Here is a 17,584-nt window from a genome sequence, read left to right on the forward strand (position 1 = left end):
TTCTAGAAAAATCTAGAGAGACTGGTCTTTTATTTGTTTTTGCACTTGTTGTTGCTTTTTGCAGTGTTCTGGGAAGAATCGAACCTGTTACGTGCCTTTTCATTTGCGCGAAAGATTTTATTTCAATACTATGAAAAACAAGAATACCGTTGAAAACCTAGCAAGAGGAAGTGTGAAATGGTAACAGGCATATGTTTACGGTGCATCGGATCGGAATGTCACATTCCGTCCGTTCAGAAACCAGATTCAGGCCTCTTGCTTCCCTTCAACATATGTTCATGAAAGTTTTATGCCTATGGGAGAGGATGAATCAGAAAAACCTAAGTGAAGTCAGGCCATGTTTTCCAAATCCACAGTTTTCTGTAATATGACGAATTGCACAGTTTTTTAAAGCTGAGTATTACCTCTACAACTTTGTTGCTTCCCATACAATTCGAAACGATAAAGAAGTAGAAAATAGCTAAGTTCTATAAACTCTCAGCAAAATAAAGAGAAAAGATTATGGAATTAAGCAAAATCTCGTTTGATGTTTGAGATCCAACTATGAATTCAAGTTCATATCTTACCGTATGGTTTGAATGAGAAGAAACTGATCCTCAACAATAATTTCGGGGTCATTCTGTGCATTCTTATGAGTAGAGAGTTTGGCTGCATGTTTTCAAAGAATAAGTCTATGAAGGAGTAATCAAAGGGAGGGGACAAAACTAGGTCGAAAGAAAACAAAAACAAAAAGGGGAAAAGATTATTAGAGTTGGAGACAGCGCTAATAAATAAGGTAGTACATATACGTGTGTAGTAGGACTCCCAACAAGAGGCAAAGAAGCGTTAATATGGAGGGACACCGGGATTTTCTTCTGGTATTGAGGTACTAAACAACTAGAACAGCATGAATCCGTCGAATTTCTCAATGTCATTGAAAACGTCTCTTGGAAAAAAATATTATGAACTTGAAACATTGTTGGGATTCACTTCATGTTGATGTAGATTTCGTATCGGTGTACTGCTTCATCAACTACTTAACTATGTACAATGTTCGTTCTCTAAACCTCTCCAATGGATCGTCACACGGCCGCTCTGACGACCTGTCAGTGAAGATTTACAGCCGGCATATCGCTCTTCCCGGCAAATCTTCCAGCCGATCCGGAAAAACCTCCCAACACAAGCACACACTCACACAGTCGACGCTGTACATACTGCTGTAATGCAGCGGCTGTGACATATAGCACACCTTAACTCATGCACAATCCCGATGCTTACTTTCTTCTTCTTCTACCTCGGATCAAGTTGCATTTTTACTTTATCTGTGGACGTGTGTTTTTATTTCAAACACATGTCGCATTACCTTTGTGTTCTTTGAGTGTTTGCGTGTCTTGAAAATCACTAGTTCTTTGAAAAAATCCACCTAGGATTTTAGCCTGAGATATTTCAAACTCAAAAATATCTGTGACTCCAAAGAGTCTATGGTTTTTGCTCATCTGCACATCTGGAATGATTTATTGCAGCTTTCTTATGTCGATGAGCATGAACCTTCCCACCTTCAGAGCTTTTTTTTCCAAGTCATGCCCACTCGCAATTAATTGGTTGGCTGATGAAACGATGTATTCCCAGCTGTACCCATAGCATTATTCAGAATCACTACCGTAATCCACCACCGTAATCTTCATTCGTCGCGTTCACATTTGACAATGCACGGCATATTGCTATAAATAATCTAAGTAACTGGAACCGAGTCAATGATTCGGGAGATTTCAGATAGTCCTCAAAGTCCTAAACCTTGAGGGAACTATAATCAAGTGATTGCGGACAAGACAGGTTTATAGAAGAAAAAAGACAAAGTGGCCGTCAATAATAAATCCACTCGGGATGCGCCAACGCGTTCGACTCAATCCAGAATCCTTTGAGGGCTATGAATGTAGCCATCTATCAACGGCTTGATGGGGCTACCCTATGTCCAAAATGTTTATTTGTTTTCATCTTCTCAGGCAAATTTGATGCAGATTTTTTGACGAAGGAATCGTGAAAGACTTCGATGGCTTTGGCGCGGTATCCAACCATCGACCGTACGGTCGTAGCGGAACCTCTTACCACTATGCTACTAAGAGCAAGCTATAAACAGCTATAACCATTAAGTTCTTAAACAATTAGCCTGTCGTAGAACTATGGAATGTCATTTCTTACTGCGATGAATGTGTTCCTTCACGGAAAAAAGTACGGATTTACGAATAAAATGCGGTTGGATTTCGTTGCTTCTCGCACGCAACCGTGAACATTTGAGTGAATTGCAAGGTGTAAAGCGCAAAATTCAAGTCGTGAGCTTTTAGCGAAATTAAAAATGAAATCTTTTCACCTTTCTTCGCGTTAACTGATATCTAAATGGGAAAATTAACGAAATCTTTTCATCTAGGACAGTATTCCGAGAATTTTCTTGGTTTTCTCACAGATATTTATCGTAATGAGAGTCTCAACCGAGGTAGAAAAACTGATGTGTAAAAAGCATGTTATGGACAGTGACGGAAACTGTGGGAAAAGCTACAATCCGAGATTGCTATGGATGAAAAATTCCAAATGACGAACGAAACATGTACGATCATCTCACAGCACCTCAGCAGCTCACAACAGAGCTACACTATTCCTGAGAACCACAGTAACTGCATACGATCAGTCAGAATAGTAGTACATCCCTTAATATCATCAGCACAAACAGCTCTGCGATGATCTCGTGCTCTAATCGCGCAAACATTGATTATTGATCGAACATGTTCTTAATATCCGCTCAAGTTTATCGCCGTCCGTCCAGCGTTGGTGCGCGGCTCATCTGCTGTTTACCCACTTAGACTCCCGTGTTCCCTGGAAATCTTGAGAGTGTGTTGCTTTAGTTTTTTGAATATAAGTTGTTGATGACTTCCTTGCTCGATCCCTTCAATCTGTTTCGAGTTCCCAAGCCCTTTCATTTTTTCCTGATTAATTCTTTCGAACAAATACACACTTTTTCAATTTTATCCAGCAGCTTCTCAGCTCCCCTTCCCTCCCTTGTCCGTATTTCCACATCTTTTCTGGTCTGCAACTAAATTTAAAAAAAAAAACTTTTTTCTTTTGTTTAGAAAAAAAGACAAAGGAAAAAAATCAATCCGATTTTTTAACCAAGTTATTAGAACATCAACAGCTTCTCTAAATGTGGAAATAACCACGCTCTAAAAGTGATCTTAATTTACTGTAAGTCCAGAAATTTCGTTAATTTGGTACGTAAACAAAACAATAGCTTAGAAATAGTAAAAAAAAAATCATCTGAGGTGAACTTTTATACCAAATGAAGTGTAAGTTCTTCTGCTATGTATATATCTACATTTTCTGAAAAATATACAAGTTTATTTTCGTCTCATTTATATTCATTCATTTATTTCATTAATTAAATTTCCACACGAAATTATTCCTCAGCTCAACGTTATCATTCAAAAGGGAAAATGGATAAGGGACCCTTAAACAGCCACTACCGAGTTTTTTTTTTTTAAATAAAGAAAGACAGTATGTAGTTTCTTCAATATAGGATCCACATCGTTATCGCAGTTTTTTAGATTTACAAGCAGTATTTGGCACCGTTTCGTCTACCCAAGAAATCATAACATTGTATTTAGGCACATTTCCAAAAACCAAAATCCAGCTATAACTGCAAACAAAAACGCTCTGCACGCACAAAGACCTTCCCAGGATGTTCTCGTATAATAATATCCAATGGCCCTCACAATGAGATCGTGAAGAACAATAACTACCGTATATACTACCTCTAATGTTTGTTCTCCAAGTTCCTCGCAGCTTATTTTCCAATCGAGAGATACCATCGTGATCACTCGACATGCGACTTGCGACATTACTCGTTGCTCCCAAAAATTCGTCCGACTACGAAGCTATAGAATCGCTCTACGACCTATGTCCTGAAGAGAATCTTTCTCAAAAGGACAATTCGTCCGAAACCTTAAGAACGTTAGCGAGCGATCATTCGTCTATGACCAGTTTTATGCGAGGACTTGAGAGTGGTATAAATTGGCCCAAAGCACTCGCTTTTTTATTCAACGACCCTATTCATGTGATTTCTGAAGAACCGTGGATCTTGCTTGGATTGCAGGTATGTTCATATAGGATCTCTATGAAAGCACAGAGGATAAGTTTTCTAACACTACGCGAAAAACGTGACAGAAAGACAAAGCACTAATTAGCTGGTCATATAGTTCACTTCCAACTAATAAAATTCTATTAATTGAAATGCAGGGGGAGAGGGGGAAGTGTGGTCTGAAAAGGCTGCGATTGGTTTTTTTTTCAAACTTGTAAAAAGTCAGGATTTTCTTAACTGCAAATTTGACACGTTGACGGACCTAAAGCCTAATTGTTGTTTTCTAGAACCACAAAAATTGAAGTTATTTTTTTATCATTTTCAATTCAAAAGTCGAGAAGGTATACTTGGCCTAACGGGAAATATGCTTATTGAATAGTTGGCCCCTTCGACAAGTCAAAAGTCCCCTGTAGCAAAGAGCAAGAACAAATCACTGGGCTTATTCTCAGATTTTAGTGGTTTCCCACATGTTTGCAAGAGATCTTCGATCGTTCGATCTGTATTCTCTCAAATATCTTCTTACTGTTTATATAAAAACCTGGTGACTTCCAGGATCCTAGCTCTGCAAATATTTTTGTGAATTTTGCAAGCAATACCACTTTTCATGTGTTTGTCACTCTGTGTGCATGACAAGTCTGTCTGTTTGTCTGTGTTTGTGTTCCCCGCGAAACTCGTACTTTTTAAGGTGCTCGTGATGGTATGTCTGTGTTGTCGACGTTCGTGTTGTACGTGTTGTAACTGTTGCCGTTGTATCGGTGGTAGAAAATCGAGGCGCCGCGCTGTAGAAGATACCTATCACATTCCTGACGTCAAACGTGGTATCCTCGTTTCTGCACAAGGCTCCAACGCGAAAAAATACGTCACTCAACGGCGTTCCGCTTCCGCTAATGAAGCGTCCAGCGCCAGCGCCACCGTCAAGGCTGCGGAGGTGAACGCATGTCGTGCCGTCAGTACTGTCGAATTGTGGAGTGGTGTTCCGTTAGATGTGGATGTGGTACCGTTACAAACAAAACCTGTTACTGTATCCGATGATAGCATACCATGGATTGATGCTGAAGGAACGAATCCTGAATGTTGCAGGCACAAACACAAACCCGGTTTCAGACCATTAAGAGGATCCTCCGCTCCTGCGTAAGTTCTAATGTCCATAATTTGTGATAGTTCTTAATTTTTTCTGGGGAAATCTTGTTCATTTTTCCAGTGGTACGTCGGCGGAGCCATCTCCAACGCCTTGTGAATCGACAGTACGAAAGAGAAAGATCAAGAAAATGGAGAAAAAAAGCAGTGGTGGTGGATTTTTCCAGGTGATTGCGACAAGCTGTTCAGAAAGTTTCCAAATATGCCTTTTCTTCGCAGCAAAGTTCACAATGCAACATGCAGTCAAATGTGGAAATAGAACCATTTTAAAGAAAAAGCCCAGATATTTTTCCAAATATTCTCTTAGCTTTAACTTCCAGAGAATTTCTTCCCAAAAGTACAGGGGAACTGTAGACGTTACCTGTGATTTCATCTCCTCAAGCGTTCGAAATGCGTTGCGGAGCTCTTTGTTATTACGTCACGAATCTGCTTTACCTCTTTTTCTCCCAACACTTTTCTCACAAGTTTGCACTGCACGTTAAAATTGCAATCGGCGCCGTGGCGTTCTCTCAGAGGATCAACGACACAAAACCTTTTTGTTTGCTTGCTGAGATCCGTGTTAACATTATGGACTACTCCACGGAAAGAAAAAAAATACCAAAAACAAGAAGAAAAAAATCTTTAGGGGTCTGTCTCGCATTGTATGAATAGGGAAGGCCCAGTGCATTTCTTCATCGCGACATCATCTCACCGGTGATAGCTAAAACCGGGGAATTATTTCAGTATTCATTAAATGGCTATTCAGCAGCATCACATAAATTATAAACCCAAGTTTCCGATATATAAACCCGGATTTGCACGCGAACGGGACTGTCACGAAAAGTGATCGTCAAAATCGTAAAGTAGTTCTTCGTATTACAACGAAAATCCTCATAAAAGTTCCTTCCGAGACCAGCCAAGTCTACGATGGGGAAGTTGGGGTAGATCCAGCTTTTGAACACTGCTTGTAGGAATGAATTCCTCGAAAGTTCGACAGTTCTCTCCTTTTTTCTTGTTTCCGAAAAGTTATCAGTGTATGAGGCAAAAACAGCTATGAATGTAATACATAGAAAATTAGGAGACGCAGTTGTGTACAATCATGAAATAAATGGATGAAATAAAATCTTTGGATTTCTTTAAAATGAAATAAAAGGGTTAATTAACTGCTGTTTCGCATGCAAAAGGCTCATCAAGAGTAGGTAAAAATAATATCAGAGAAAAACAGCAACTTATTTAAAGGCGAATTCATAATTTTCACGTTACATGAAACGTTAAGGAAAGGACAGTGGCAAGATGCAAGAATTCAGCAGCACTCCCTTGCATTTTGAAAAATTCTCAATTTTATTGCCGTGTGAAAAACTCCCGGCACCCTATAACACAGAGCACAATAAAACTTAAGCGGATTCTGACAGATGTCACTGAAATGTGAAGCTACTAACAACATACTGCGTCAGTTTGTAGGAAATATTTCTCCTAGTTTCACCAAGGATTTCCTGTCTGCTTCCAAACAATGCCCCCTAAGGGACGGTCCAAAAGGGATCGGAATCTATTCAAAAAGTTTCTGGTACAAGTTTTTCTTCGTTAAATTGGATTCAACTGCTATTCAAGACTGTTATTTTACTGTTTTTAAAACGAAATGTAGTTCATTGCACTCCTGAAAATGCCTTGCGCCATAACTCGTCGAAATAGCTCTGATGTTTACGTTCTGTATGAGATTTTCTCCAAAACAAATATGACTGGACCTAAAGACGGACTCATCCAACTAGCCTAGAGAACTTGCTATCGTCTTGCAAAGGTTTCACGGATCGGTTTGAATGAATCTGTTGAGAAGAGGCGTAGATGAGCTAAATCTATCTGATGTGTGAGCATATGCGGCTGAAAGAAGAAAATACTGATGTCTTAGATCTTCATCACAAATATGCTTAGATTTGAAAATTCCAAAAAAAAAGTAATTGCTTTCTTTTGGATTTGGTCCTAATGTCAGTGGATATCACTGTCCGAAATGCGAATTAATTTGCGATTACAAGGAATCCACTTGTCTAATTCTCATTATTCCTAGCCATGAATCCAGAATTTTTATTTACTTGCTGCTTCGAATAGATGAAGGAACAAACGAAAGCTACTAGAAGATATTTGAAGAATTCCTAAACTCTTCTTTTTAAATTTGCATAGTTTTTATTCTTGGCTATCTCAGCTCCCACAGTTCGACAGGATTTCGAACTTAGAGAATGATCGTTTGTGATCGTTAATTAAGGCTGATTACAACCACCAACACTTTATCATTTTTGTTTAATGCATGTTTCGGCGAAATTTTGGATTCTCTCTTTAATATTGCAAACTTTTTGTTTTTGAAGCGTGGAAACATTTTCAAGCCACGGCACTTTTGCAATTTTCATTACTTTCAATTTTCAATTTCAAACATCAGAGTCAAAACTGCAAACGTTTGCGTATTCGTATTTTACTTATTTTCTACCTATAATCATCATTTATTTCACAATTTTCCCTTTGGCTGTGATATGCACGTTCTTCTTCAGCGCTGGTTCGGTGGTGGAGCACCGCCGGAGCGTGAACGCACCACGTCACCATCTCGTGCCATATCACCGTACCGTGACGAGAACGATTACGCCACAATTGACCGGCTTCGATACGGAAAGAGGGAGTGTACGTTTTTTTCTACTTTTCCTTTACATTGACGGGCCGTGCAAAAGTGTTCAGCCGAAGGTTACTCAGACAACTGTTACAATTTCAACGAGTTGCACATCACAGTGATTGATAACCGCTGTCCTGCAGTTTCCTCCTGGCTTTTGATCCGCATTTTCGCTAATTCTCGAACTTCGCTGCAAATTTGTTCACACGAATTTCTCGGCAATAGTTGTCTTGGGGACATTAAAATGCATAATGCGTGAATTTTACTGCATCCTTCCAATTATTCGTATAATTCTCCACAGCAGCATATTGTCTGCAAATCGCACCACACGATTCATCTCTTCTGCCTCGATGCCCTCGTCAGAACATTCTCACCCACGTAGTTTGTGTAAAGCAAGCGTAAAAATGCACTTCAATGAGCGGTGCTCATGGAAGCAGCAAAAGCAATGGATTAACGATATGTGGCTCGTCTTACCTCTGAAATTAACCTCTGTAAAAAATACCCTGCACATCCTGTCTCCGTTAATGGTCCATTCTAGTAGTGAAGAGTGCTGCATTTGAGTGAAAACGAGAAAAGTTGTTATTTTTCTTCTACTAACACCCAGTTATCCATTCGATTGGGATCAAAAAATCCATGACAGAAAAAAGCTGGTTGAAGAAACCCTTATGCTCGTGGAAGTTCAAAATAATTAATGTGTATGAACAAGGAAGCGAACACGGAAGAAAAAGCGAAAAAAAAATTTTAAACGCTCAAGAGAAATGATTGGAACCAATAGAACAACCTCAATGTTTCTAGCATCGAGAGGGGATTTTTTAAACTCTAAAGTTTTTAGCAGTAGAATTTCTTAGTATTTTTCAAGACGAAATCCTTGCACCTTATGACCGAACATTCTTTTCGAAAAGCTCAAAAAATAGCAACCATCAAGTATCATTGAAGGCACAGTAATTAGGCTATAAAATGGGTTCCATGGAAGTTTTATGGCAAAGCTGAAGATGAGTCAAAGATTTACAATATGTGCTGCAATTACACAATCAGGACACGGCCACTAATATTTGTATTCGATCGAAAAGATTATATGGATAGAAAAGAATCACACCTCAGGTTTTACTGAACCATTGACCCCCGAATGAGATATCAAGAGTTTTTGTTCTGATTTGATCGTACTAATGTAATATTAACCTATGCAGTAGAAAAAACCATTACAAAACCAGTAAAAAAAGTCATTCCTTACTTTTAAAATAGCACAAAAATATTTTTAAGCCCGTTTGTTTGCTAATTCATTTGCTATGTTAGTTTGGTTTGTTAGTGGTTTTCGTGTTAGGTCCCATAAGTTCTTACTACAATAATATGAGAAATATGTAATTGGAATACTGAAATAACTCTATGATTGCCACTATTTCCAACAATATATATATATATATATATATATAGTATAATTACATATTCAATTTTATCTGAGTGGGTGTAGCGCAATCGCTTATAGCTACGCTGTGCCCGGATGGTCGATGGTTCGAAACCGCCCCAATGCCAACCAAGCCTTTCATACCTCTGGGTTGGATAAATTAGTGCCATACTTGCCTACGAGGATAAAAACACTGCGCTGATTACTGGTCGACCTTCGCAAGTCGTTGAATAGGCCAACACGCGTCCCTAAACCTCAGCGAGTACGAACTGTAAAAGTAAGAACTAGTAAAATGCGTTGCCGCATCCCAACTGGATTGATACTCCAGTGACTTTATCTTCTATCCTTTCCAATTTTACTTACATACTATCAATATATTTAGTGACTGTTAGCGATAAAACTTCATGATAGAAAGCCGGATGGATTTTCTCTTCAAAGAGCACCGTTGCAGTAACTCATTTTATTGCTTAATTGATGATGAGGACAACAGCGCTACCGCGTCGGCACCATCTATTTCTGTTCTCAGCACAGCTGTTCGATGTAAATAACACATGCCGATCTTTGCTAGGCTGCTGTTGCTGAGAGAACACCTTCGAAAAATCGGTTAGGGATAGATGATGGTGGTACGAAAGCTTCGTGCTGAAAATCCTAAGCGCTGTAATATGTTTGCACGGAGTACAAAGTAGAACAATTGTTAAGTACATTTGTACAAATCTATGCCATCTTAGTCAGCGGACAGAATTCGCCTCCATCAATCAATATCCATGTTTTCAGCATCGATGCCTGCCTCACCACGTAATGTTCGTTTCACAGAGGATCCATCCGGAACACAGAATATGACCAGTAGTAGTAGAGCACAAATGCAATATCGACCTAGAGGTATGCGAATGTGGCGTGGATGAATATGGTCAACGAATCGTAGCACCTTCGATAACTAATATTTTTGCAGGATTTTTCGTTTATTATTCATCTCTACCCCTTTCCCCATTTTCTTTTCATTTTCGAGTGTTTTCTGCATTTTTACGTCTTTTCAGGCAAATCACTTGATTCAGCACAAAGTTTGTTCATAGAGTCCACATTTTTTTTCTGGACTTTAGTGATCAAATAGCAGACGAATTTTTGTTTATACGTCAGTCATTCGTCGTATGCACAAAAATGCGTCTATTTTAGCATGGTTGACTTCTTAGTTGTTCTTAATTTATGTGCCAACAGCAAATCTAACACTGAGAACTAATCATAGAGTTAAATGCCTGAAAGATACAGTAGATGGCATTGCTTTCCAACTCACTGTTCCAAATTTTGTAAATCGATAGCATTGTTTTCTATATGAACTCGTGTTTAGCCTCTGGAAATCCACGTGGTCCCGGCTCACGAAGCACACAACAGTCGCTCACACAATTAGATGAAGCCACAATGGATTTGCTTAGAATTAGTACCGAACCCGACTCTCCCACTAAACCTGTAGCATTTACGTCCTCTAAGAGGTATGTTTGCTAACTTTTTCTTGAGTCAATAGACAAGAAATTGAAGAAAACCAAATAAAATAAATATATCTTAGAACCAGATACCCACTCTTTCATTAAAGCCTAAACGTGAACGGCCTCTACAGGAGATACTGAACAGTGAAAAAGCTAACTTACAAAACTCTAATTTTTGGTGAATCAATTTAGAGAAAGGCGGTAATTCTTACGAAATGAAAAGAAAAGAATTTGAAGAAGAAATTCTCCATTTAGATGAGAAGATTAGTATTTATATAACGAACGCAGAAGAGCTTAACTAAAGATTCCTCGGTGAAAGTTTTCAAGGTTGTCATTCTCTAGCCACGATCAATAGGTATTTCTCATATGTGCAAATGCTAGCGCAACACTTAAGAGTACTTTTAAGGGCATTAGTTATTTTTTCAACCATCGTAGTGCCACGTAAAAAACTTAGTAATTTAGACTTTACTAGCTGTTAGTTAATGAATAGTAATCGTGTAAATACACATTTTCATTACCACATCACGTCTATATTTAAAATTTCGCATAAGAATAATGCACGCTGTGTAGTATGTAGTTTATATGTACATTTTACACAAGGAAAATAAATAAGTAAGTCCTAACAATGACACTAAAATTTCAGGATTAACCCAGCTGCCGATTATCTGCCAAAAGCCGCGTCCACTAGTTCAGTTAATAAAGTGATTAGGAGTGCGGTAAGCGGCATTTTACATAGTAGGACTTTCTTCCTCTGATGCGTTTTTCTTAACGATCTGCCAACGCTCCTATTGATTACATTCAATCTTCTCATATCTGAGAGCTCACCGTGAACTCTTAATCCTAGCGATTTTAGGACGGCGGTCGTCTTCGTGTAGCAAACGTATATACATGGGAAAAATTGGATACGGAGGACGTTGAGGAAGTGCTCGATGCGCGGAATCAGATCAAGAACGTCGATCCGAATCGTATGCGATCCAGTGGCCTGTCGCCACAGGCGATAAGACGTAATGAGACGGAAATATACGAATCACATGATCAGTACGTTGATGAGCGACAGGCTAGTGATTATGCGGAAATTTCCTCTTTGGCACTTCATTCTTTATTTTTTATAGCACTTTATTCTCGCTTCCTTGATCATTTCATTCTTCAGGCTTACGGATTCACATCACAACCGCGCCGACAAAATGACGGTGTGGTGTATTCAGTGCCATCGAATGGGTATACGGGAGAATCTCCGCTAGGTTCCCCCTATTTCCCAAGGAAAGATCAAGCCAGCTCTAGTCAAGCAGCACAACTGCTCACATCGCCGTACGCACAACGTCGGGAAGTACTACCGCCAGTACCACGACATCAGACACCTCCTGGAACACGTCGTACGGAAACCATTGTGGACTATGAGAAGAAAAAACAAGGACCACCGGTGGTGAGTTGGTGATTCATGCTGTCATAGTGAGCTTGCGGATTTGGGTTAAACATGTCAAGGGTCCTGTCCTATCTTATGTTTGGGTAAAGAGATAATTCAGTCACCACCCTCCCATTTCTATTATGCAGCTTTTTTGAATAATATTTATGTAGCCTGTATGATGTAGCAGTATTTATACATAAAGACAAATCACTTACGCCGAATAAGTATTCGATGAGTTACTTTTGCGACATTGGATTTTTTGCTCCCCGTTCTAAACATAAACAACATGGGCAAGATGAGGATTTTTCAAGTACTTCTTCAAGAGAAAAAATGCTTGCTTTGGCAATGGATTGTTAAATTACCAGTAGATTAATTATGTTTACTGTTCTGAAAATTTCAAAAAAAAATTCAATTGGGACTAGGAATTAAAAAACACTCAACATTCATAGCACGATTACTTTCCTGGTCGTGAATTTAGGGCCTTGATAATTCGGAGCATAGAAAAAAATTTGGATTGAGCCAATAATCTAGACAGCAATTAGAGGACAAGGTCACTTTTTTGTGACATTTGTTCGGGATAATATAATAAAGGGTGAAACTCCCGCGTTCTTGGAAAGGCAAATGTTTTTTGGGTCATGTTATCTCGAACAAATCCATTGATTATTTCATCCAAACGAGAGGTCAAACATACACTCATATATGTGTGTGCATATCACTTCTACTGATAGCTTTATTGACATCAATGGCATCCAACTTATTCTCGGATCTCTTCCCCTAAGGTTTTTTGTTTTTTCGTCTTCAGAATTCCCCTTTCTAGTTTCTGTTCACTTAAGTTACCCCGAAAACTATTCGAAAGTTCACGGCCTTTCGGTAAGTCATACAATGCAGTCTTTCGATCAAAGAAAGAATCAGAAAGAAGAAGGTAAAAATCAACTTACGAAGTAATATCTTAGATAAATATTTCGGATTTAGATTAAGGAACTATTTAGCAGTATTTTCTAGAATAAGTAAGCGAGGTTTTCTTGTTAAAGGTCCGTACAACAGTGGAGGGGAAACTTCGCATGGAAAAGATCGTTGGCGCTGATTTGATCACTGTCGATAGTTGTGTGTCAAGTGCATGGACGGTTCGTGACACGGTCACCAACTACAAGGTTAGTGATCATCAGAAAGTTTCCTTGAAAATAGAAATAAACCTAAATAATGAGTCAGATGGGTGGCGTTGCCACTCGACGCCATATTGTTTAGGGCACATTTCCAATCGAAAATCCTTCGTGTACACCAACTAAGGATGTTCATTTCAGATAAAATCGACTATCGGAAAGAAGAGCCTAATTCTGGAAGAAGTAAGTGTAAAAACTCACGCTTCACCTTTGACTAGTATGATTGCGAGTTTTCAGGTCAAAGATGGGCATTCGAAGTTCAAGATCACATTGATCGAGAACGGCGAGACGAAAATGGAGCGGGAGGCAACGTTGGAGGTTCCTGAATTTATGGTAAGATTGCGTTCCTTACCATATTCTAGAGTGTTTCTATGTGTTCTGTGAATGGCTGCTGTTATCTTTTATGCAGCTACTAATATTTCCGTTTTCTTGAATTTCTCTGTTAGAACCAACTAGGAGCAACTGTCAGATGCATTAAGGATAGAGAGGATTTTTAGGGACTAGTTAAACGATTGGATATATCTGATATTTCTCTTCTAGTGAAGCTTTTCCTCTCCTCGTACTCAGACTAGTTCTTGTTTGTTTGTTTGTTTGTTTGCTTGCTTGTTTTGGTGAATTCCAAAACTAGTTCTTTGGAAGGTTGTGTTTGAGTGACAGAAGAAGAAAAAGTACATCAATCACTAAAAAAAGTAGAGAACCTTTTGAATAGTAAATGTGAAAGTGACTCCCAAAAAATATTATATACATATCTATGTATTTCATTCTTGTCTGAGAAGTTAGCCTCTTTTCTCTTGTTATCCCGCTCTTGTCATGTCATGAAAAAATGAAATAATAAAGTAGAAAAGCATCAATCTAATTTTTATAGTAGTTTATAGTAGTAACATTTTAACAGTTCTGTTTTTTTTATTTTTTTTTAACAAGGCTTCTTTGGGAAAATGATAATTAAGGTTCTGAAAAGGACACCACAAAGGAAAACGAAAAGTTTCCAAGTTTTTTTTTTTGAACTCAAGCTTCAGTTTTTCACGATCAGGGTGTTCTCAGTAAGTGAAGCGGTGAAGAAATCCAGCAAAATATAACTACTGAGTCCGTTTTATACGCATCTTTGGAATATTCATGTCTCCGAGCTAAAGAACATCTGATTGATGTACCTTTTGCAGTAACAAATACCGCTGCTCCGGTACAAATATAGCGAAAATAGTGTCTCTCTGATATCTGCATTTTTCTCTTTTCTTTTTTTTTCTCCCAAGAAGACTATAGCTCTTCTTCGCATAAACAAAATAACGAAGAAGTAGACAGCATCGCACCCTTTCTCTGTTCAATTCGATCTCATTTTGTTATGATCTAACGCTTCTATTTCACTAAAATTTATTTTGTCTCCAGTATCACTGCTTAAAATTCCCTATACAAACAACGCCGAACTAATTTCAGAACAAAAAGGAATATCTGTCGGAAGTTGGCCAACGCCTCCTAAGAGATCTTAAGGAAGATGCGGATGCTGTCAGTGCCGTCACACATGTGGAAGTCGAAGTGGTCGAAGATGTGACAAACATCCTAAAGACGTATGTGATCGGTGAACGATCGGACTTCGTGGAGGAAGAAGTGGTCCATGCAATCCATTACGAGGAAACGGTTGCCAAGACTCCACCGATGGTCGAGGAGAAAAAAGTGGAGCGCATCTATGTGGATACATTCGATCGAGAGGTGCAGCGAGAGCCGGAGAAGGCCGAAATCCTACTTCTTCAGGAAGGAATTCACTTCGAAGGCGAAGGAGCGTTAAGAAGACTTCGTCGGCTGGAGACTGACGATTCCGTGGAGATCACGCACAGAGCGCGCTGTGCCAACGTTTTTGCTGACTGCAGTCTAATGCGAAGAGAGGATAGTTCGACGTTCACTGTGTACATTGATGTTCCTCTCGTTCAAACTATATCAATGATCCTCTACAAAAGGCGAATGCCATGGGAAAGACGTCAAGAAACTTCGAAAGCATATGCGATGGAGCAAGCCGGACAAGTATTCGAGGATCAAGCGAATCTTCAACGAGTTCGCCGATTCGAATCAGCTGAGGAAGAGGAGCAACAAAACATGGTCACTATTCTACAGCAAGAAGAAGTATTCCAAAGAGCAGTGGTCCATGAAGTAAGAGCAGAGAGAGAACTCAGAGAAATTGAGGCCGAAGGTGGCAACTACGAGATGGAACAGCAGGGTCAGCAGATCAAAGGTGAGATGGTCATCAAACGTCGAGGAAGAGCTCTGGAATCGCAGTCTTCAGAAGAACTCCCACCTCCGAAGAAGATCGTCATGCAGGAGAGAGAAGCTGAAGGTGGCCAGTATGAAATGGAGATGCAGGGCATGACTCTCAGAGGTGAAAAGACATTCCGACATGAGGGTAGGAGATATGAATCTGAGTCTGAAGAGTCCTGGAATGGCGGTTCACCAACGATCGTGGACCTTGTAAAGAAGGAGTCTGACTCCTATTTTGACGTCGTTTTCGAAACAGCCAACAATTACGAACCTCAGGCGATGTTTATCAAACGAGCTGTCCTGAAAAAGGAATCATGCGAGGTCAACTCTGCCTTCATGGTCCCATCTGACGACTCCGAGGAGGCGTCAGCAGTCAGGAAAGAAAAACTTGTTTGGCGCGAGAGCTATAATGGAAGGGAGTTGAGCGAGCAGTACGCAAATGTGACCATCGGCATGCAAAAACTGATCAAGCCTAATGAAAAAGAGCAGGAGATTATGAGCAATTTGGCAGCTGTTGCTCAGAGTAAATCCGAAGCACGATTCCGTGAAATGAGGGAAGAACAGGCGATGATGTTATATGGATTTGAGAACACACGTCCAAGCATTGGTGAAGCAAAGACTGTAAGAAAAGAGAAAACCGTCAATGGAGCTAGCTTCTTCACCTCGGCAGCAGAGTTTGAACATGTCACGCTCGCCACAGGATTGACTAGCAGCGGAGAGATGCTTGGAGTTCAGGGTTCATCCAAGACACCAAACAGTATCAGCGCTTCGGCAAGATTCAACGAGATGTCCTCGGAGCATGCGACAAGCGTAATCTTCCTCCAGAAAGATCAGAGACAACAAGATCACTACGTTGAAGGGATTGCCAAGGACAAGCACTTCCGAGGAGAACTTCTGCAAACCAAATCATCTTCGGAAAGTGCCATCACCTCCCATCTTGCCTTACAGAAAGCTGCTTCCTATCCATCTTTCATGGATGTGCAAAAGTGCTTTGCATCCGTCAACAAGACCACTTCCGGATTCCGCTCTTGGGCTTCTGAAAGTCACACGACCACTTCGACTATGATGTTGAGCAAAGGTGCGGCCACCCAAACAGCTGCCGTGAAGGTCCGAGATGGACATCGACAGGAAACGACCACACATATCGCCGAGTATGGAAATGCCATGGAGCACTGTGCAGTGATGCTGAAAAACACCGGAGGAGCACATGGAGTAACGTCGGCCGCGTTAGCTGAAGCGGTCACAGGTGGGTTATTAGACCTAGACACTCGTACGACACAAAAATCCTTCCACCTCACCAACTATAAAACGTTCTTACCTCCACGTGGGGAAGCGCAAATAGCGTGGCCACAAGCCACACTTAGATCCGCCTCCTTCCATCTCTCAAAGCTTTCTGAGCACCATAAAATACGTGATGAACATTTTCATCAAGATTTGCGTATACGTCGTAAAGATGTCAATGCTGAGATCACTGTGTACCTCTTGTACAAGCAAGTGTTGGGCAATTATGCGATGGCAGCGCTTGGTCTGTATCTTGGCGAACGTATCCGTAAAATCCACGACGAACGGCATACTCGTGATGAGCTTTTCACTTCGGAAAAGCTCTACGAGTCCTACAATCGTGAGATGGAGTACACGGACGAGTTCGAACGTCTGGAGGCGAGCAAGCTTCTCGTTACAGGTGAGTACTTCTTGCATGAGCTTCTTTACATTCCCGTAGCTTCGCTCACAGCTAAACATCTAACGCTGCTCGCTACAACAACATAGTGGCTTATTGCTTAGCTCAACAACACTGCATAAATCCAATAAACTTGCAGAGCGCAGCTATACGAAAGGTCATATGGTGATACAGCTAAGTGATGCTGAAGAATTTGTGGCAGTAGGCCGATTCAATTCCTTAATGGATCAGTGTTGCTAGAGCTGGAGTTAAATAAATAACTGAAACTGAGCGCTAGGCAGACTAAACTGTAGTGTCGGATTTGAGTTTCGCCTGTGATAGGCATGGTTTAGTGCGTTCTAATGTTATTATG

The 17,584-nt window shown here is 40.1% G+C and overlaps 1 protein-coding gene across 3 annotated transcripts in view; it reads left to right on the forward strand.

Moving 5' to 3' along the window:
• Positions 1-3,850: 3,850 nt before the first annotated feature.
• Positions 3,851-17,584, forward strand: part of RB195_020975 (uncharacterized protein) — a gene marked incomplete at both ends in the record, with an annotated part of 41,337 nt that continues 27,603 nt past the window's right edge. For 2 of the 3 annotated variants that reach the window (XM_064189566.1, XM_064189567.1), the window contains 14 exons: positions 3,851-4,120; positions 4,791-5,236; positions 5,307-5,409; positions 7,756-7,882; positions 10,045-10,149; positions 10,613-10,754; positions 11,392-11,464; positions 11,602-11,805; positions 11,899-12,171; positions 13,185-13,304; positions 13,455-13,496; positions 13,551-13,646; positions 14,742-17,235; positions 17,372-17,464. In XM_064189566.1, coding sequence (XP_064045445.1) covers positions 3,851-4,120; positions 4,791-5,236; positions 5,307-5,409; positions 7,756-7,882; positions 10,045-10,149; positions 10,613-10,754; positions 11,392-11,464; positions 11,602-11,805; positions 11,899-12,171; positions 13,185-13,304; positions 13,455-13,496; positions 13,551-13,646; positions 14,742-17,235; positions 17,372-17,464 — 4,588 coding nt within the window. The remainder of the gene's footprint in view (positions 4,121-4,790; positions 5,237-5,306; positions 5,410-7,755; positions 7,883-10,044; positions 10,150-10,612; positions 10,755-11,391; positions 11,465-11,601; positions 11,806-11,898; positions 12,172-13,184; positions 13,305-13,454; positions 13,497-13,550; positions 13,647-14,741; positions 17,236-17,371; positions 17,465-17,584) is intronic. The other variant, XM_064189564.1, reaches the window with a different exon arrangement.

Source organism: Necator americanus, chromosome II (genome assembly GCF_031761385.1).
Source record: "Necator americanus strain Aroian chromosome II, whole genome shotgun sequence".
Taxonomy (NCBI): Eukaryota; Metazoa; Nematoda; class Chromadorea; order Rhabditida; family Ancylostomatidae; genus Necator; species Necator americanus.